The sequence below is a fragment of the Cricetulus griseus genome, chromosome 4 (assembly GCF_003668045.3).
Source record: "Cricetulus griseus strain 17A/GY chromosome 4, alternate assembly CriGri-PICRH-1.0, whole genome shotgun sequence".
In the NCBI taxonomy this organism is placed as follows: Eukaryota; Metazoa; Chordata; class Mammalia; order Rodentia; family Cricetidae; genus Cricetulus; species Cricetulus griseus.
This window is the reverse complement of record NC_048597.1, coordinates 7,439,437-7,462,006: the sequence shown is the minus strand read 5'-3', so window position 1 is coordinate 7,462,006 and position 22,570 is coordinate 7,439,437. Positions and strand designations below refer to the sequence as shown.

The 22,570-nt window shown below is 42.8% G+C and overlaps 1 protein-coding gene across 7 annotated transcripts in view; it reads right to left on the bottom strand.

Annotated features, from left to right (window-relative positions):
• The window catches only part of Scaf4 (SR-related CTD associated factor 4), a gene marked incomplete at its 5' end in the record, with an annotated part of 55,868 nt that overhangs the window by 1,925 nt on the left and 31,373 nt on the right, over nt 1-22,570 (bottom strand). For 2 of the 7 annotated variants that reach the window (XM_035444328.1, XM_035444332.1), the window contains 10 exon segments: nt 1,447-2,741; nt 15,033-15,224; nt 15,377-15,463; nt 15,547-15,712; nt 16,685-16,842; nt 17,805-17,961; nt 19,953-20,066; nt 20,499-20,599; nt 21,328-21,518; nt 22,469-22,554. In XM_035444328.1, the coding sequence (XP_035300219.1) occupies nt 1,795-2,741; nt 15,033-15,224; nt 15,377-15,463; nt 15,547-15,712; nt 16,685-16,842; nt 17,805-17,961; nt 19,953-20,066; nt 20,499-20,599; nt 21,328-21,518; nt 22,469-22,554 (2,199 nt within the window). 7 annotated transcript variants of the gene reach the window in all.

The window sequence follows — 22,570 nt, the reverse complement described above, 5'->3', positions numbered from 1 at the left end:
CACATAATTTTCCAAATACAAGTCACTAGGAGACTGTTAAATAGGAAAAGGGAAAATTTTGGGGTTCCCAAGTTTTAAAACTGCTCATAAGGAATGTGTTCGGAAGTTTGAAGTTTGAGGTAAATGACATGTCATGGGTTTCCTTAAAGTGGTTTTTGATGTGTGGGGTGACTCAAATGAGACTAAGCATCTGGTGTAATCAAACCAGTTGTATTGTTTAGTGGTTTATTTCTCAGCACTTCCGGTTGGAAATGCAAGTCTGTCCTTGAAATCTGGGCACTGGATAACCAGGTGTGTTTTTATCTCTTCGGAAGTATTCTAGAGCAAGAATATCAGTAGGGTCAACATAAAACCAAAACCGGGACAGCTGCAGACATAAGTCTCCCCATCATCACAAAGACCTTGCACTAAAAAATTCAAATGAGAGCATACAAGAGGAGCTTCTCAGAACTCTAAAGCTAAGCCAATTTAGGAATTTTTTGTTTACTTAGTATCTTGTGGTTTTAAAATCACACTTATTTTTAGGGTATGTGTATGAGAAGGAAAAGAGTTAGTGTTCTTCCAACTCTTGGGTCCCAGGAATCAAACCAAGGCCATCAATGTTGGCAGAAAGTTTCTTTACTGGTTTAGTCATCTTAGTTGTCCTTTATTGTAGGAAAAAACAGTAGTTCTCAATCTGTGGGTCACAAGCCCTTGGAGGTCCCATATCAGATGTTTATAATTACAGTTATGAGGTAGTAATGGGATAAATTTCATGATGGGGTCACCACAACATGAGGAACTGTACTGTATTAAGGGGTTGAAGATTGAGAACTGCTGTCAATAAATACCAGACTAACATTAAGTCCCTGACTCTGAACAACTCTGCTTTTCAATACTATTAGAGTCTCAGATTGGCTTCAGATGGAGTTGTTTTTGGAAATGGTAAAGGAACAGGCAAAGCCTACAAGACTCGCTGCACTGTAACTCGTCTATAAAAAGCTTGCTGGTTGCATACATTAACCTTGACCTTGTTTTTACACCTTGGAAATTTTAATGGGATAATTTATAAACAACATATTCAACCTTATAAACAAGTAATGCCCAGGCAATCAGGTAATTTGCAGTATAATGTGTAATGTTGGAAATCTAATTATTTCCCCTAGCAAATCTGTTTACAAATTAATTACAGCAACATCATAACCGCAAAGCCAACAGGGGAAAAAGATCTGAACTGCAAATACAAGTTTCTTAGTTTAACATTAAGACCACTAGCCTTTACCTTATGATCAAAGTATTAAAAACCCGAAGAATAAGACTTGTGCTGGCAAATACTACCTAAGTGTCTTTTTTTCCCAGCAAAGAAGTCTGACTTAGACCCCCAATACATTATCAACAGCTCAAACTCTGATGGGTAACATCCTTTTCCACCTTAATGCAGAGTATGAAGAATAGCACACATCAAAGTTTGTTACGAAAATAGAGTTTATTAAAAACATCCCTATTGTTTGAGGAGCTTTTTCACCGTTACCTTGTCTTAAATTAAAAAAAAAAAAAATAGAGAGCACTTCTAATTAGGATTTGTAAACTTTTAAAAGTCAAAACTTTTAAAAAGTTACAGCAAAAAAAGGGTAATATATCTTCAGTATTTTTTGTTATTTTGTGGCTATTTTTAAATAGAAGGGAAGCAATCAAATTGCTTACAATCCCCACCAACTACTGTGGGGTGATGCAGCAGGAGCAAATATTATACAGCATCTGTACACCTCAGCTCTATACCCAAGTGTCACTGCCACATTCTGTCAAATGCAGTCTCTAGCGAGGAGCCTCTGCTGCTGAGCCAGAATCCTTCTCGGGTTCAACGGATGAGGTAGCCTCAGCAGGTGACTCTTCGGAAGGTTTTACCACTGCGGCCATGGCCTCCCCCTTGTCAAGTTCTGAAACAGTGTCTACGTCTCCCACTTGGCTAAGGGGAGGTTCACTGGCTTTGTTACTGCCCGCCCTGTCTGTCAGCTCGTGCTTCTCCCTTCGGTTGTCTTCCTTCTCTCTACGGGACTCTCTATCTCTGGAATCCCTGTCTCTGTCCCGGTGCCCACTAGAGCGTCTATTTCTGTCTTCCAAGTCTCTGTGTCTGTCCCGGTCGGGGCTCCTCCTTCCCCACTCTCTCCGTTCACGGTTACTATTATCTCTATCATCATTTCGGTTCCCATACCGTTCCCGGTCATTTTCCACCCTATTTCCAAAAGATCTTCTTCCAAACCTTTCTTGGTCTCTACCTGAATTGAACTGCTGCCTGTTATCATTTCTAAACTGCTGAGGCTGCTGCTGCTGCTGAGCTGGCGCTGGCTGCTGTGATGCTGGCGGCTGCTGTGGCTGTGACTGTTGTGGCTGCTGCTGCTGCTGCTGCTGTTGTTGCTGGGGTTGCTGCTGCCTTCCCTCTCTGTCTTCTGGTCCTCCTGGGCCTGGCCCTGGGCCCCCCAGCCCTGGCATTCCGCCAGGCCTAACAAAGGGGCCATGTGGTGGAAAGGGCCCTTTCATTCCATGCGGTGGAGGCATGGCAAAGCCTCCTGGTCCTGGAGGTGGACCTCTGTGCATCATGGGTGGTGGCATGGGACGGGGTGGCATCATAGGAAACCGCTGCAGGTGAGGCGGAGGCACCCCTGGGGGGCGCTGCAGTGGGATCAGGCCGGGCCTGGCACCAAGAAGACCTGTGGATGGTGCCTGGAGCCCAATCACAGGGCCAGGTGCAACTCCTTGAGTGCCTGAAAGATAACACAAATGAAAACGTAAACATCTAATTTTAGCGGTCTCCTATGGGGTTGTAAAGAAATATACAATTCAGTCCTGAGACAGCTTCACTCGGAATCCCTGCTGAACTAACCCTTTAGGCGGGGTAAGCCGTGGTAGACTCACTGATTAAGCACCAATACAGGCACAGACCAAGAAATACTGAAAGGAAATCGGAGCATTGCAATTCTTGTCAGCCCTCTCTAGCCACCTCCCCCAGAGGCTGTTTTACCAACACTCACGACATTAACAACATGCCAAGTCTCAGTGAGATAAAGGCCTGTATTCAGTCAGCACATCAAGATGGCAGGATGCACCTCACAATCTGATGCCATGCCTCACGTGCCTACTCTAAAGGAGAGGCCATATCTAGTCAGGCTTCATGTTCACCTACTGCATGGAGCTATTATGCAGTATTCACCAGGATTCTACGATGTACGACAGAGATCCACACACACAAAACTTGGTTTTCATTTTTTTCTAAGCACTGTTTGAAGTGTCATCTATTAGGTCAACATGAGGGCTGGACTATGTGGGGGCCTCAGCCACACCCCTTCTCCTCCTCTTCCAAGGCCAGAGGCTGCCACAGCTGGTGCACTGAGTCCTCCTCTCACTCCTTCATTTCTGGTTTACAGGACGGCCTGCTCATGCTGGCCCAAGATTCATGTAAGTTCAACCCAGCGTTTACAACAGCAGGGAAAAATTAGCATTTGTTTTGGTCCTGATAAACAGGTATCAATCACACCTATTTCTTCCCAAAGACAAAGAGCAAACGTCCTTCATCAAAAAGCTATGGTGACACCACTCACCATATGGAGAAAAGGCTCCGGATGGTAATAGTGATACAGCAACAGCTAACAGTCACCCCAAAGCACCACAGAAATGCCTCTGGGAAAGCTCCGAGTTATGACCATCAGCACACAACCACACCATCAATTTGTCAACTTGAGTCAACTTACATCTGCCCATTGTAGAAAACTAGCAAGCCCTGCATGTCCCCGTGTTTCTTGTATGTACCAGTACTCAAGATGAACCAACATTCCTACTTCAGTTCTGAACCACGTGTGAGACTAAGCCATTTAATGAATGAACACCAGCCTACAATATTTTAACTCAGGGACTCAGCCACATATTTACTTCAACAACAAAGTCCTCTGGGTGCACAAAGATGAACACTAGTCCCCCCTTACCCCCTTTTTTTGAGACAGGGTTTCGCTGTACAGCCTTGACTGTCCTGGAGCTTGCTCTGTAGACCATGTTGGCCTCAAATTCACCGATTTGCCTGCTTCTGCCTCCCAAATGTTAGGATTAAAGGTGGTACCCCACCACTGCTTAGCTAGGAGTTACTTTTGACACGTACTTAAGTGTTCCAAAAGGCAGACAGTAGTACCTGCAACTTAAAATGACAGTTCAGTGCCTGCTGAGGTAACTGGACACTATTATTCTACACACTTTGTTTAGTAAGGTGCTATTCTAGGGATAAGCAGAACATTCCAAACCCATGTTCTTCCAATGTCAACTATGCTTTAAAGTCAAGTTTAGTAGCTGAGAAGAACTTAAAGCCAATGAAACTCTTAATATAATGTTGTAAGTTGAGAAGCCCTGTGAAATGGGAAAATGTGGCAAGGACTTTGAGATCACCAGAAAACCCCAGACAAAACCCCAGAAAGACCACCAGCTAGGCTAAGACCAAAATACTCAAGTGGCAAATGCAGCCAGTGCATTTAGTACACTGAGTTGTTAGGAAAAGTTTATTTTCAAGGACTAAGAGAATCGATGCTTACTGTTAGGGTGCTGTGGCATCTTCCAGTGTTACACTGGGAACTGTGGAGCCCTTAACCACCAAGCTGACTGTGAATGGAGGACCAAGGCCAACTTCACATCACAGAAGATGTATCATGGATTTAAGCCTCCCATAAGGCACAAAGCAAAACACCCGCCCAATCTATTTCATACATGTAGCTGTTTCTATTAGGCATCTACTCTAAATATAAGATGGCCACATCCTTTTCATTTCATCATCTGGGAAGATGTCAGATGGCATGTCCTCTTGGGGTATGGAGAAGCAATATTTATAGATTACACATACTACTGGCCCTCAGACAACGGATAACTGCAGCTCCTCTTGCTATCTTTTGCGGTAAAAATGCACTACTTCTGTAATTAAGGACATAATTAAAAAGTATACAGTGAGTCCTTTAATAGGCACACAGGTGATGTTAACTTTTGCTAGGAAATCTTTTAGACTGGCATTACACACCAGTGAAATATAATTAGCTTTATCTAGAATAGGCTAGGGTTTGTAGTTATAAATTAAAGAATAATTAATACACTAAAACTTTACTATTAACCTATTTGGGGATTAAAAACAAACCTTCCTACTTCAATTGCTACAGATGGTACAGCCAGAGGGTAAGAAAGGGCTGGACTGACAATGTGTGGACCTCAACAGGAATCACAGAAGAGGCCTTGGGTTGGGTCTGAAGGACAGGCAGGAAAAAACAAAAAAACCCCAAACAGTATGGGAAGGGTTGATGGAGGGGAGGGAGTTGGGAGCTTCTAAAACAGCTTAGTTAGTACTCCAGGGAGGTAGTGGGTGAACCATTCAAGGGGCCTGCCACAGGATGACCTCAGGTGCAAAGACAGGAGACCCTATCTACAACCAAAGATTAGGAAGCTGACTAGGTGGGCCAAGGCAAGAGGGGCTTGAATGACATGATAAAGAACCAGGCCTTTCCCTAATTGATGGAGGAAACCAGGGTGGGACCCTGAGCAGATGAATAATCCTTTCTGGTAAGTGGTGTATAGAAAGCAAAGAGGGTCAGACTATTAGGTTCCTACCCCCAAGAATATCAGAGTGGCAAAAGGCTCGACTAGAGTATGAGACACATGGAGGACAGCCAGTGGGTAGGACTGAGGTCTGGGATAAAGAAACACAGATCTCTGCATGAAGGTGTACATGCAAGACCAAAAATGCAGAGGGAACAATTTTAGGAGATGAAGGACAACTGTCATATTGTAACAGAGCACGTGGATAGCCTTTGTGGGATGCGAGGCAGCAAACCCTGTACAAATAGGGCTCATCCGCGCAGAGCCCACAGAATACTGGCCAATATGAAACAAAACACCCTCAGAGCTGGGGTGGTAACACATCACATACACTTAGACATTTCTAGGAAAACAAGGTTTGGGAACAGGCTGGAAAAAAAAAAAAAATCCAAATACCTGCCTGTAATCCCAGAACTCAGAATATGGAGGCAGAAGGACGGTGGGCTCCAGGCTAGCTAGGGTCACACAGCAGGCAGGATGGTGGGCTCCAGGCTAGCTAGGGTTATATAGCAACACTAGGGTGAGGTGGTGGAGGGGACAAAACAAAAACTACTACATAGTAGGAAACAAACAAACAAACAAAAAAAACCCCAAAAAGCAAATTGGCCAATTTCCTAATGGTCTTCAAAATGGCTGCCTCACAATGAACTTACATGGAGACACCCCCATGGCGGAACACATCTAAGGAAAAGGCTAAGGGATGGATGTCAGGAGGTTACTCTCAGACACCAATGCGTAGGCTGAAATCACACAATTTGGAAAGCATACATATAAACATAAGGGCTTTCAGCTAGGGCCACGAGGCATGAGAAGTGGGGTCTCTAAAGAACAGCAGGGGTCTCCCGTGTGCAGAGAAGAGGGCCAGAAGCCAAGGGCACAAGGCAAAGATCCCGCCCCGCCGCCTCTACTTGGCCTGACCGGCCTCCCATAGCAGGTAAAGGAAGCCTCATCGCTGCTAATAAACACATCACCCAATTCAATTCCCAACTGCCCTCCCCATGCTCCTCCTGAGACCTCCACAAGCTCCTTCCGTAGTCCTAGGTTCTCTCTCACCATAGCTGCCTGGAAAATCCCCAACACCAGGTTGACATTTTAAAAAACATACGGTGCTGGGGACTGACTACAGGGCTCCACATTGAGCTAACCTTCACCCCAATGTTTATTTTAATCTGGGCCTGAGCACGGCTGCCAGTCTCCCCTGCCCCAACTACAGAACACACGTGTTTCTCTCTGACTGGCAACCTTACATTTTCCCAGTCAAACCACACTCCCACATCCAGGGTTAATGTTTCATAGGTTAATGTTTCTCCTTGGTCTACTATCTGGTTGGCTTTAAGAGAACTTTAGTAAGATAAAATTCCACATCCTGTAATGTGCTCATACAGACATTTCATTCAGAATACCTTCATTATCCTTAGAAGTAAGCCTGCTATGTTAACCATCATTTCCCCTCCCCCAGCCAGTTTTTTTTTTTAATTTCTGCGAACTTGCCTGTTAACCAACATTAAAAGGAAAATAAAGGAAAAACAAACAAACAAAAAAGAATCATACAATACGTAGTCCTTTGTTGAGTGGCTCCTTCCACTTGGCATTTTCCAAGGCTCATCCAAGTCGTGTAGTATGAACAAGTACTTATTATCAAATAATCTTTCATTATATGACCACACCATTTTGTTTTATTGTATTTGCTTTTTGTAAAACAACCTTTTGTTACTTTCCCACCCAGCCCTCAAACCTTCAAAACGTGCTCACACCTGTGCTAGCTCTATGCCAGGCTGTGGCTATGTCAAAGGCCCTCAGCTCCTGTTGCTGGATCCACTCTTACCGTCTATTAACCTACTGTACATTACCCTCCCCTTCTCTCTCCAGAATAAAAAGGAATAAAAAAAGTTAAGTCCCTTTCTCTGCCATCTTCTTTCTGCTTTACCCCCATGAGTCGGTATAAAACAATGCTCCCCAGGGATTTAAAAAAAAAAAAAAAACTACACCCATTTCTCCACCACCCCCCCCCAGTCTCTCCTGTCCCTGTGTCATGATTCTAAATGCATCATTCCAAACAATCCTTTCTTGAGGCACCAAGAGCCTTCGTTTTGTTAAGGGCTGCTGCCAAGACTCAGCACGGAAGCTTTTGAAACTGCATCTTGTTACAGGCTCCAGGCTGGCCTCCATTTAGGGTCCTCTTGCTTCTTCTACTTCTTGGGTTTGAGGATTACATCCACAAGCCACCATACCAATACTCAGGAGTTTTGAACCAGCAATGGCAGTTGGGAACTCATGGCTCCCCCCTTTGCCCTTGCATAGTCTGTGGAGTATTTCACCATGTCCTAGCCCACTGGCTACATCTTTTCTCTACCCTCTGCTGGACAGACTAGCATAAGGGTGGCTAATGCCAGGCTGCCAATGGAGCAAGGTTACCTTGACTTTAATCCTATCAATTGTAGCCATGAGAACTTGGGAGCTCACTTCTCCCTTTGCTTCAGTTTCTCCAGCAACTGATTAATGTACACCAACTGCTTAGAGATCCTGCCCAGTGCAAATACACATCCTTTAGCTATCAGCACCTATTTCCAACTGTGAAATGTAAGGGCTCTAGGGCTATGCCCATTTACCAACTGCTTCTGTAACTCTACAGACTTCTGTGACATCCTTATCCAATGGCACATGAATATGAATGTACCTCCCTAGAATTTATTCAGTGTACTCAGCACTGAGCAGAGTCCACAAGATTTGTGCCAGTGCACCCCGAAGATTTGTGCATCTCCAGAGTGACCATGTCACTGATCCAACCGCTCATGTACACATCTGTGGCTTTTCTCAGGGCCTCCCTTCAAAATGCATCCAAACAGGGCTGTTGTTTTCTTCCCAGCTCCTGGTCTGTTCCTTATAAAAAAGGCCTCTTTATAACCCAGCACTGCTTCCCTCTGTGTACCCCAACACCCCCTACATCCATCTGTCAGGCTTCCTGATATTGCTCTGCCAGTCCCTTGTGGCTCCTCAGGGGACAGCTGCTTCTTAGTCCAGGTTCTCACCGTTGGTGTGCCTGAAACGCCAAAGCTCAGTACTTACGTGGCTTATTTTCCTTCCTCCTCTACTCAGGTTTCTTTCTCAACACTACTTCCTCCAAATGCCCACTCTGGTCATCTTACTGATAATGAACGGCACGCACATTTCGGCATCTTCAATGTCTTCACCCCCTAACACACCTCTACTTTCTTCTCTCTTCACTGGAAGAGCTCCATGTGTTAACAATAGTTTACTTATTGTCCAAAGGAATAGACACCAGAGACAGATCTCATTTTGTTCATTCTGCTATCTTTAGCGCCTAAAAGGATATTTGGTACAGAGTAGGTTCAGCAGACATGGACCCATGAGTAACACTGACACCTGAATGGTGGTTGCAGAGGCGATGAGCAATCTCATCAAGAAGATACCTCCAATGATGAAAGCAGAGGCTATGGATCCCAAATCTTTCCACATAAACCTGGGAGATCCTGAACTTTTAAAAAAACACTTCATTTCTTTTTTGACATTTTTCCTAACTGAAACTGTCTGTCACTGTTGTTTTTAATTTGATCAACAGAACGGTCACTGTAGTACATTCATGGGTGGGTTGTCCTCTACAGAAGGAACACATTTATCAGCTACCCTTCTTCTGTATTTGTACTGCTGGGACTCCAACCAAGGAACGAGTACACACAAGTCAAGTGTACTGAACCACATCTCCCTCCAGCCCTCTACCAACGACCCTTAGCTTCTCAACCAATGCCTTCTGATCTGTAGGCAAACATATAAATATGTATTTATTTAATCAATCAATCCACAAAAGGCAATAAAATCGATATTTGGTTCCTCCCCTTAGGTTCACCAATTCATGGTATTTATGAACATTTACTTTGAGAACACTGCAGGTAACGCTCACAGTGGACTGTGCTAGAAGCTGGTGAAAACTTAGGGAGTTCATTCTCAACAACAGGAGAAAGCACATTCCATTTGCTGTTACATACAGGACCCCTTATTCACCACCATGAAACCTCTCAGAGAAACTGGAGTCTTAATAGTATCTAAGGGAGAAGGTATACCGACATGTCTCATCTACTTTTAGCAAAAGACACACCAATATAATTGAGTCAAGAATTTAAAATGAAATCCAATCATCAGCCATCTTTTAAAGACGCCTTGGAATTCTTTTTTTTTTTTTAACAAAATAATATGCAATAGACTTTGTATAGCTAATTAGCCCACAAACATAACTACTTTGTAAAATCACTGTGTGCTACTTGCTAAGTGCTTTAACGCAACCAATAGACACAGCCATGACTTAGAATGGAGAGTTTCACTACTGGCTTAGTAAACTTGACACTCACAGTTAACTTCTATTAGACAAAGTAATTTTCTGTAGACAGTTTTTTTAGTGTTAGCTAGAAGAGTCTTACCTGAAATTCTTCACAGCAATATCTGTGTCTCCCAAAACCTCTAGATTCCCAAGTTTCTATCCTACTCTACTCAAGATGTTCCTCAGAAACAAGCCGAAAGGCTCTCTTCAGGCTAGTGAGCAGCACCCAGAAATTCCTAAGGACAGCCTCAGGGGACATGGAGACACCGTGCAAGCACTTGGAGGTGTCACATAATAGTCTCCTCATGTTCTGTATGAAGTGCTCCACCTTTTGAGCTAACATATTGTATTCATGCATAAATTCAGATTAAGCATTACTTTTTGCATTATCCACTCCACCCACTGAACAACAGTGTATGTATTAAGCTGAAGACACTGTAAGGAATATTTCAAAGCCATTTCTATGTGACACTAGTGACTAGTGGAACAATATATTGCAATGTTTAGAATACCAATTTTGGTACTTTTAAAGCTTGCCAAAGAACACTCTGATAAAACAACGTCAAGAGGCTTTCTGGTGTGTCCTTCTAGCTTGTAATTTAATGTAACCACACTAAAGTTCAGTATAAAAGTATTAAAATGCATTGTTTCAAAAAACTAGGCATTATTCTAAAAAAACACAAAACAAAACCCAAGCCCTGTAATTCTTCTAATTTTGATATTTAAGATTATGACTAGTATGCAACTAGTGGATTGGTGCTCCAATGTTCTAATTTAATGCTGTTTAAATTACTAGCTATAAAAATTATAAAGTTCAAGACAGAGACTGAGCAGAGAAATCCAAAGCTAAACCATCAGAAACCAAATACCCATGTTGAAACAATTACCAAAATGTAGGTGAGACTACTTTTCTCCTAGGCACGTTTCAGGGCTCCTAACTTAATGATAATATGAAATCAAAGGTACTTCAATATAATTTATTAAAAGCAATTGTATATTCAGTTTTTCCTGAGGTGCCCTAGTCCAAGATCAACTCAAATGCCTGCTGCAGCTATGTAGGGACTAAAGTGTACCAACCCATGGACCAGCAGCTCCACTAATAGGCCATCAATGTGTGAGTCTTGCTTTAAATCCGCCTGTGACTTTATGGCAAAGAAAAAGTAACCTTCCACTTGTAAGATTATTCTCAGGAATAAAATTTTATTTATAAACTTCACCATCTGCAGTAGTGTAACAAAAGCAGGGAAGGTGAGAAGGTGACAATCTCTTCGTTTGATAATTAACAAATAAGTGCACATGTCAGGAAGTGACTTCACTTCCCACAGAGGAATTCACTCCACCTGGCAGTTTGTGTCTGAATCATACTCTGGATATCCTTGTAACATAGGACAGATAGGTAACACAAACAAACATTTTTTTTGTGTACTTTTTTATTGTTTGGAACACCAAAGTAACCCAAACTTTACATTTACAATTAACTTTTTAATAAATACGCTGTACATAATATTAGCAATACATAGCATACAACGGATTTGAAAGGCAAACATAAATGCTCATACAATCAGAAGGATGAACTGCATTGCTACTATCTTCTCTCCTAGAGGACTGACAACTGTAGATGTCATCTTTAGCTTTGAGAAAACCACTACCGCTTTCAGCTACTTTGGCCCATGAGGTGCTAAACAGTGCTCTTTAAAATCTAGTAATAGTGAATAATTTAAAAACACGATAGAAGCTTGTGTTCTTCCAAATTCAGGTTTTGTTTTTTGTCTGGGGGTGGGGGTGGGGACACCTCAGCTCAGCTCTAGAACAGGCAGTTACCTCCAAATTAACACCCAAACTGAAGTCTGAAGACAAAAATCTCAATAGCCCCAAGGCACTCCACTGCCGTTCCCATTGCAATTAGTCCTCAATGTGAAATTTTGATCTGCTTAACATTTGACAGGCTCGTGCAGTTTCAGAACTACTGGCACCGCACATTGGAAGTAACGCGTCAGTGATGTGTTGCAAGGAAACTATTCAGTGCCTACTGTGCTAAGACTTTCAATACTGGGTTGTGTTAGTAAGTAAATTGCTGCTACGACAATATTTTCTGAGTAAGTCCAATAATGGTACTTGATTGTTTGTGATCTGGTCTTGTCTTCCTTAAAATGCACAAGCGACTTCCAAAAATGCTTGCTTTCTACTTGAGAGCAAACAAAGGTTTATAATGAATCGGAGCCCAGAAGTGTCAGCACAGACTGTGGAGTCGAACCCTTCTCTACATGCCCTGAGCACAGCTCTGGAGTTTCTTACCTGTGATAGTACCCACTGTTCACTAAACGCCTCCCAGGTGGCAGTTTTGTATGCTAGCCACTGAATCACCACACCCTGGTGTGTCGATGCCATCAGTGTCCCCTTTACAGACGAGGAAATGGGACTTCAGCATTAGCCTCTAGGTTTAAGGTGTTCTGGTCAACACAGCATCTCCTTCTACAGACTTACAGAAAACATTAGAGCACCAAGAAGAGAGGGAGCACCTAGCTCCATGCTCCCACAGGAGGACTAACAACACCGGCACCCAGCTTCCGATCCACTGTGATACCACAACGTGATTCTTGCGTTCCTCAATCAAAGTGGTGGAACTGTGATTCTTTTGAATAAATTCTCCTTTATTTGCACACACACAAAAACAAAACAACAACAACAAAGAAAAACACCTCACTTTAAAAAAAAAAAAAAAAAAAAAAAAGCTCACCCCTCTCAAGTAGACAGAGGAGTGTATGGGTGAGCACTTATTGAAATTTACTGGTGACACGTATGTCCAATGGATGGGATTCCTTTTTGATTCTTGGGACAGGTGACAGTGTGAGTTGGCAACTAAAGGCAAGAGAGGAGTGCTGGCTGGAATAGTGGAAATGTGAGGGACAGTACCACTATGCCACACACAGGCCTTGGAATGAGCATAATGGCAGGCAGTCCAGGGGAGAAACCCATTCACCTCTTCCAAGGGCTTGCTTTACTACAATGTAAAAATGAGGTCAAGAATATTTTCATATTAAACCTTTGTAACAAGAAGAAAACCAAAACTTATTTCTCTGAAAGGTCAAGATTTACGTGACCATCTTTTTTCAAGAGTTCTTTCTTAGAGACTCACTACGTAGCTCAGGCTGACTTCCAACTCAAGATCCTTGGACCTCAGCCTCCCGAGTTCTTGGAACACAGTGCCACAAGGCCCAGCACGTTTCCTGATGTCTGACTGAAGTCACACACAAGATTTTCCTTCTGTTAACTGGAACTAGACTATTCCATGTTAGTTTAAAGTATTTATTTTAATAAAATAGTTTCCATTGTTACATCAAATTCTAAACCTTCCATTTTCAAATTTTGATTTAAAAGTTATAGACAAAGATAATCAAAAGTGAAGAGCCCCACACTAAAAGCTGCTCGTTTACCTACCCCACCCACCTCACTTATGGAAGCACTGATCTCTCCTGACCTCCACCCTGTGAGGGGAAGGACACAGAAAGAAAGGTGTGTGAGGTAATGAGAACCAGGCAGGAAGACACACTGTTCCTCAGCAGTGCTAGGCATGACAAAGTAATCACTTAAGTTTATCAACTTTTGATTTGTTTCATGTTGGTTGCAAAGGTTAAACTGTTTGGTGGTGTAAGAAATAGAGGACAGGACCTTCAGGGTTGGGATAAACAGAGGCAGGTACTCACTCCAAACAGGACTACTTATAAGCAGTGGCTACCAGACTCTTGGAGCTCATGAAAGCTTTCCACTCATTCAGTGAAGTTATGAAGACCAAAGAAATTGACAAATGCACACAATTTTCTAGGGAGCCCAAAAACCATGGACATTAGACAAGATTTTGTTCCAAGCCAGAGATGTGTACAGGTGGAGAGGTTGTAGAGGAAAGAGTGGATCAGAAAACTGCATCTGATTCAGATTCTAAGATTCTTGTGCAACTATATTAGAAATACAAAAGAAGCTGTAACCCAGGGAGGCCTGGCAATGCTGGTGTGCCTTGTTTCCCAGGCCAGTGGTGCTTCCATGGCATCCCCAAACACTGGAACCTTTGAAGCAACACTTCATTACACAAATCATCTCCCCAAATCCTCCTCTAACAAACAGTCCTTCCTCTGTGTATTAAGGAAATTAAAAGTAAATTCATCATATGCACGAAAGTGCAGCCCTAACTTCACCATAAAAAGAAATTGGCATTTTTACTACTTATGGGGTACCTACACAAAGTTCAATACTGATTTTGGTGTAAAGTTCTCTACCTGAAACTAATGTCCCACAATCCTACATCTTAGGTCAGCAACAGATTCTTTCCAAAAGCAATGCTGGAGTCTGAAAGCAAATGCACACACACACACACCCACCCCTCTGAAAACAAAATGGACTCACACTCAGAAGTAGTAACTTCCCATTAGGAGAATCAAATGTTAATTGTACTTGGTGATTTACTTCAAATAGGATTTTTTAACTTAAAAGACAGTCTATAATAAAAACTATGTGATGTACTCTATGCGACTGAAGCAAACTAGAGTACACCCTTCTAAGGATGACTGTGAAACCTCTAGGCTGCACCTGCCTTGACTGCAGCGATGAGGTGTGGAAGGAGCAACTGCAGCAGCAGAAAACCCAGGAGCCAGTGAGAATGGCCTCAACTAGACCTCAACTGTACAACGCTCACAAGAAAACAACACCATCCTGCTAGGATTATCACAGATGATACTTGACAGTCTATATATTTAAAAAAAAGATTTCAAAGTCCAGGATGGATAAGGACAAAGAAACATCTACGAGGAACCAGCTGCTAGAGCTGGAAGTCTGGAATCATGTTAAGAACATGTAACAATTCCTTTCATAGAAATTACATTAATCGAATTTGTGCATCAAATTAACATGTGCAGATGGGAATGTTTTATTGAAGACAACTAGGCCATAACGCCACCATGATGTCTCCTGGTAAAGAGCAACTGTACAACCACTTAAGAGCGTCCTCAAAGAAACACTGCCTTGGGGATTACTTTGCAAAAATTCACATTATTTTGAAAAGGACAAACTTGAAGGGGGAAAAAAACTAACAATAAAAAAATAATGAACTTACCAAGAAGTGAAACAGGCTGGGTTACAGGAGGGGTGGGCAGATTCGTAGGTGCAGCAGGTGGCACAGCAGAGCCATACATTTTCGCACTGTCAGCAGATTCGGCGTTTCCTCTAGCCCCAGACACCACTGTTGGAATGGGATTTCCAATAGATAAGTCTTTTGTAGTGTCTTCATTTATACCAGCGATAGTAGCTAAGGAATATAATTATATTGACATGTGAAGCTGAGTAGTTATGTTCCCGGTCAACAATCTTTAACCAGTCCTCAGACCCTACTATATGCTCTCGTTCCCTCCTACCCCAACTCCAAGACATCAAGTCAACGCAGAGGAGAGGCATGCTTACAGTTTGGGATGCTTATCGGTGGAGTGTGAGGAGGAGGGATGGACACTGGTGGAGTTATAGGAGGTGGGGGTCCAGGAGGGAGAAAGCCTAGAGTAAGAAAAATCAGGTCAACTCCTGCTGCATCATTTCATCTCAGAGCCTAAAACAGTCCTCTCAATCGAGCAGTGTACCTGGCGGTAAATGCATTGGGTTGAATCCTGGGCGCAGAAATGGTGGAGGAGGAGGCGGCGGCGGAACCCCAGGGCCAAAGCCTGGAGGGGGGATCCCTAAGGGAGGTGTGAAAGCGGGTGGCTGCAGAGCACCAACTACAGGGGGACCCGGCTGGTGAGGTGGGACCTGCAAAGAAACACCAGACACTTATATCTAGCTGCTCTCAAATACAGTGCACGTGCACCAAGAAAACACACACAGGCGCAACCTTTAAAATGTTATTATACTACATTTATTAGATTAAAAAGACGGTAGGTAACCTATGCCTACCTAAATGCTATAAATCTAAGCTCTGGTTTCTCCTGTAAGACGGCCATTCATACTATATTTCACGGGCATCCATTGGTGTTCTGACAGCATGTGAGACATTTGAAAATATCCCATGGCTGAATTTTTAAAAAACTGGGAAATACAAGTCTAAGAAAGGATAGCTGGCAATTTATGTAGTAGGCTAAGATCAACTATCCTAGAGTCAAATTGTCTGTACTGCCTTCCTGGCTATTAAAGCTTTCTAAACTAGGAACATGCCAACTTAAAGTAAGTATGAGGTTAAATGAGTTAATACACATTCAATGACACTTAACTGAAACCATCACTGAGCCAGAAACAGTGGCCCATGTGGTTCTAGCACTTGGAGACAGAGATAGAGCAATGCAAGTTTGAGGGCAGCCAGGGCTACATGGCAAGACAGGTCTTGAAAAACCAACCAACCACCACCAAACAAACAAACAAAAGAAAAAAACAAAAGATTCCCTTCCCACAGAGCACCTGGGACTTGGGTAGGTATATCTGAGTTCAAAATATAGTAACTCCCTGAAGAATGAAAGCCTAATAGGAAGCAAAAATAACAGTGGTTCTGGATTTCCTATCTAAGACTTTATAAGTCAGGGCACTGAGTAATCCACACAACTTGTCAAACAATGTAAAACTATTTGTTTTATTAACATTTATGAAAAAAAGCTGGCATTCAAAAATAGATGTTATATAACAAAATATGCAAAACTAGTATGGGCATTTATTTACTTTTTAGACAGAGAAGAAAGACTAAAGCAATCTTTCAGACCCTCAAAAGTTAAACCCTGTTCCCACTATTCCTACCTGTGGAGGTGGCACTGTTATGGGAGCAGGGACAGGAATAGGAGGGACAGGCACAGGCAAAGTCTTGGGGACGGGCGACACAGGTTCCGTGTGAGAGGCCTCTCCACCTCCATTTTGGGCAACTTCATTTTCAGGCTTCTTGGGGATTCCCTTCCACTCTATGAATTACAGAAATAGAACAAGAAATGTTTACTATTTTCACTTACAACTTTAAATACAGAAATGAAAATTGAGGATTAGAAAATATTACCTTCATAAAAGAAATGTCTGCTAATTTTAGCATTTAAATTAACAAATAACGGAAACACGTGAGCAGAATGGATGGATCCAACTGGACATGTCTAGTTCTAACACCTGTATTCTCAGTCAACCCCTAAGACTAAAAAGTAACATAGCTACCCTCCCACCTCTTTCGGTATCTTCTCGGCAAGTAAAACTATTTTGTATTCTGGGGCTTAACTCATCAGTAACTTTATGTCTCATCAATGAAACCTCCTAGGACCCTGACTGACTTCCAGGGTCCCACCTTCTTATCCTGGCCAAAAGTGTACATCTTGGAGTGTCAGGCTTATCAGCCTGAAGAGAAATCTAGCTCCCTCCTCCTAAGTGAAAACATGCATTATCCCAGGAGGAGGCCATCTCAGCAGCACCACACCACTCCCCTCTTTTGGTGGTCAACACTTGTTAAACATCCTTTATTCCCACCACAGTCTTACTACTAACTCGGCCCTCATGATATTCGTATCCACAAACAACTCAACTTCCTGGTCTAATACATGTGCGTGTCTTCTCTGGACAGTAAGTATCACTACAAATACCTGGGGTCAAAGCGGGGATTTAAACACTGTATAGCAAGCATCTCTAATAAAAGACCCCGAACCCTGAGAGGCTCTGGTGCTCGAGTGTTCTGGATTTGGGGGTTATTTCCCAATGCTTAGTCTGTCCAATGATGCACAACTGGGGACTAAGCAGTCTCTTTTCAGCGCAAAGCTCTAATTGAGTCTCAGTCAGTATTTTACCAGTGTCTGTATTTCTCCCTGTACCCGTCTTATACAGATAAAGGTCACCGAGTCCTCAATTTACAAGAGGCTGGCTTATATGGGGACTTCCATCGACTTACCTGGGTTAAGTGTGTCACCGTCCAACATCCCTCCTTCACAAAAACTCTCCAGCTCCTCAGGTTTGACTTTGTCCCATGGGACATAAGTGACACCCAGTTCAACATCCCAATACTGCTTATAATCTGCCTTTATTCCTTTGTTTAAGGCCCAGGCAATCTATAACCAGTGAAAATGCACCAAGAAAGGAAAAGACAAGTGGGTCATCAGTCTTGTGAGCTCACCACTCCCCACCACCCACTCATCAGGACAAGGCAGCCAGGGAGCAACCCTGTCCCTGGATACATTGCTCAAGACTTTCCTCGTCATGGGATTACTGGTTCTCTCGTCTTCCCACTTTGCCTTAGGACAGAGATCTCTGCAGACCCAGCACAGTCAGCATACAAGAGTAAGAACAAGCTCAGCAAGGAGAAGCCTTTTCAAAGTTTACAGATGCGGCAGCACCTTTTTACAGTGCATTATCAGGGGAGAACAAGGGGCTAACGCAGGGCAAACAATGAATTGGACTCCTCAGAGGATGGTTGTCTGTGTGCTTATTTGTCATCTCTGTTGATATTTTTAAGTTAATTCTAAGAGAGATGACAAAACTTAAGTTGTGGTATATCTACATTTTTGTAAGAAAATATTTTACTAGAAAACATCATCTTTAAAGCTCCAGTTAAAGCTAGATAGATGTGCTATTTATTGTATGCTGTAATGCCAGTACTTAAGAGGTAGATCAGGAGTTCAAGGCCAGCCTGGGTTATATTGAGACCTGTTTTTAAATAAGTAAATAAATAAGGTGGCTGGAGGCATAGCTAAGTGACTGAGTGCTTAGCTAGCCTACATTAAGACCCTGATTAAATTCCTAGAACTTTATTAAAAAAAAAAAATCTTATCAGGGTTGGAGAGATGGCTCAGAGGTTCAGAGCACTGGCTGCTGTTCCAGATGTCATGAGTTCAATTCCCAGCAACCACATGATGACTCACAACCATCTATAATGAGATCTGATGCCCTCTTCTGACTTGCAGGCATACATGCAGACAGAAATCTGTACATTATACATAAAATAAACCTTAAAAAAATATTTTGTTGGGCGTTGGTGGAGCATGCCTTTAATCTCCAGAGGCAGCGGCAGGCGGATCTCTGTGAGTTCGAGGCCAGCCTGGTCTCCAGAGCGAGTGCCAGGATAGGCTCCAAAGCTACACAGAGAAACCCTGTCTCGAAATACCCCCCCAAAAAAAATCTTAAGAATTTTGTTAGCTTAGCAATAAAATGACTCCTAGTGACACTCTGCTATATCCATAAATCAGTGCCTTGCTTAGCTACCACCAGAGAAGCTTCTTGCAATTGATGGGAGCTAACACAGAGACCCACAGTCCTAAATGGGAACCTTTATCACCACGCCCACCCCCCTCCACACACTCAGGGTTCAGGGAACTATGTAGAAGAGACGGTAGAAGAGTTTAAGAGCCAGGAGGATGGATAACCCCAAGGAAGCAAGTACTGATGCACATATAAAATCAGAGGCACAGTAGCATGCACAGGGCCTGCACTGGTTCCATCCAGGCAGAGAGGGTGCCAGCTGAGAGAGGGAAGCGGGCATGTGCTCCCACCTCTAACCAAGAAGTCACCTGCAATTAACATCTTACAAAGGGAAAATACCGTCCCAATGGAGTCTCCCCAGGGATAGTAACTTCAGGGTAGACCCAACGCCCAGCAGTGGATGGCCAACACTAAACAAACTGGGTTTGGGGGGTGGAGGGGGGACAACACAGACTGTCTTTAGCTGCTTTGCTGGGGCATTTGTCTCCTTGCTCTTTTGCGTGTGTGTTTTGGTTTCTGCATTTGTGGAGTATGTGATGTTTCCCCTTTGGGGTGTTGCTTGTTTTTTAAAGACAGAGAGGGGTATGAAACTGGGGGTGGGGGTAGGATCTTGGAGGAGGAGAAAAGTTTGATCAGAATACACTGCATGAAAAAAAAGCCTTTCATAATCAAAAAGAAACTAAGGAAATTATCAGTAAAATTATATGTCAACAAATGTGCGACTGTTTTCCAGGAGGCTTTTATGCCTCATATCATTCCCAAGTAGCAAAATTATATTGAAAACTAAAACAAAAAATCCTAGATAATTTTACATTAAACCCTTTTATAAATGATAAAAATGTACCTTTATGGATTTCTGGTTCACTTTATAGTTTCCCCGGCTCAGTTTCTGCAGGGCACGGTATGCATCTTGCCTATGAACCATAACGATATAGGCACATCCTCTGGGAGGAATCATCTGTTCAAAATATTTCAGTATTATAGAAGGCAATGACAAAAACAAAGAACACAATGATACAGATGTCAGCCTCCAGCCGTATCCCCTCTCATCAGTACTGTCTAGCCCAAGGCGAGCAGCTGAGCACTTGTAAGCATGTACAGAGCTGAGCCCCCCAGCACTACCAACAAAAAGACAGACCTGGAGGGTTAAACTCATTAAAGTTGGGCTTTGACTAAATTGCACAAATTTTGTGACAGACTTTTTAGAAAAATATTTTAACTTAAACATGACTGTCAAGAAACGTCAACTGTTGAGAATGTTAAGGTGATCAGGAACATCTCAGCCTACAACTGCCTTCCACAAACTGCCTTCCATAAACACTCAAGGCCTCAGTCTCAAAACATAGCTGAGCACATCTTGCTCAGCACCCTCAGGGAAGTAAGTACTCACATTAATTGATTCAATTGGACCAAACTCTTCTAAGAGACTGGCAACATCTTGTTGAGTAGTCCTTTTGTCCAGCTGTCCCACCCACAATGTGGTACTACAAACTGAAAATGAGTAGGTGATCAAAACACTCATTCCATCCCAAGCAGCACAACACACCATCACATGTCATTACTATGTGACATTACAATGCCAAAAACTCAAAGAGAGAAAATGCCAGTTATACATTATATAAATTTAAAGAGTCTAGAAAATTAGGTATTTAGAAATTAAACCAGTTAAAAAAAAAAAAAAAAAAAAAAAACGGAAAAACAATGGGTCTCTTTGTGACTAGACCTAAAATGCCCATGAAAACCCAGGCCCTGAGAGCAGTGACTTGCCTATCCCTGTCTGCTGCCAGCAAAGAAGAGAACAAGGACTTGAATCTAAGTCTCTATTCCTAAGCAACCCAGCCATTAACAAGTACAGTCGTCCACTTCTAACCTGAGTTTCTTTTTATGCTGTTTCCTATGTGTGGGCCTCATTTTAAATACGTACTGGTCACTATTATGAATTAAATTGAAATCTTTCTACTATACAAGTTCTAAAAATAATGAAAACCCAGAGGTAACACGAGCAAAGAAGGACGTACTTGTGCTGGTGGAAAGGCACCTTGTCGCATACAGACGCACTCACTGAGTGTGTGCAGTGTGCAGTATACAAGTAAGACAGAAGGAAATGCTATTCAGAAAACACTCACCACTCAGGGCTCTGCTAACAGTCATAAAACATCTTAAACCCACAACATGAAAAAATCCGAAGAAAGTATCAAGAAGATAGGTTCACTATTTACCACTTGCAGTTTCTGATTTGATCTGAGGGAGGCCTTTCTGTCGCCGTTCCCTCTCTTTTTCACGATCCCTTCTTTCTTGAGATCGAGACCGGGGTGAGTGCCGGCGCCTGTCCCGGGACCGAGATCGGGACCGTCGGTGGCGGGATCTCCGAGACCGAGAGCCAGATCTAGATCTTCTCCTTTTTGGTGACCTAATACATTTCATGAAGGAGATGGACAGCAAGAAGAAAAAGGGGAAAGATGCACATATTAAGTTGAAAAAATAAACAGAACCAGGTAAGTGAATGTTTGGATCTGTAAGTACAAAGAAACAGGGAACTCATGGATATAATTTATACAAAATAACTATGGCTGGGCCACTGGTGTAACTTCTCTAACACTACCCAAATTCCATCTTCAAGGTTAGGGAGCCGGTCCTCAAGGCGGTAAACACTGCTGCTACTATTCCTTCTTCTTCTTCTAAGACGCCTTCTCTTCAGCAAAAACACACTTGAACTGTGACACAACCGTGACATTTCCACTTTTGTTGGCCAACACTGAACATACAACTCCTATAAACTAGACCCACAGGAACTAATTCAACTCAGATGACATGTAGGTAAAGTGACATTCCCACTTTTGTTGGCTAACACTGAACATTCAACTCCTATAAACCAGACTCATAGGAACTCAACCAACTCAGATGGCATGTAGGTAAAGTGTTTTGGATTTGAAAAATAACTTACTTTTTGGGGGTCTTTTTTAGACAGTGTCTCATGTATAACAAGCTGGCCCCCAACTTCTGATGCCCGAATGCTGGGATTAAAGGCAGTGCTAATGACTGAGTGCAGGACTTTAGGCACACTAGGTAAGTAAGTACTCTACCAACTAACTACAACTCTAGATGGAACTAAACAACAAAATAATAATAATAAAAAAACCCAGCCATTACTTTTGATACCTTTTCCTTATGTACCGAGTGTCACCGAGAAGGTGGGACAGGTGGATTGCTCTGAGTGCAAAGCCAGCCTGGTCTACACACTGAGTTCCATGCCAGTCAAGGCTACATGGTGAGATCCTGTCTCAACACAAAAGCGAAGAAAACAGTGTGACCGGCACCCCGGTCTCCTCAGACACAAACTGTGGCTCTCCTGTAAGTTACCTGGATGCTGACCTAGATCTTGACTTTCTGCTGTCAGGCACATGCCGCTTAGCCTCCGGGACACAAGGCTGGTCTACTTCCATTTCCTTAAAAATAAGTAAA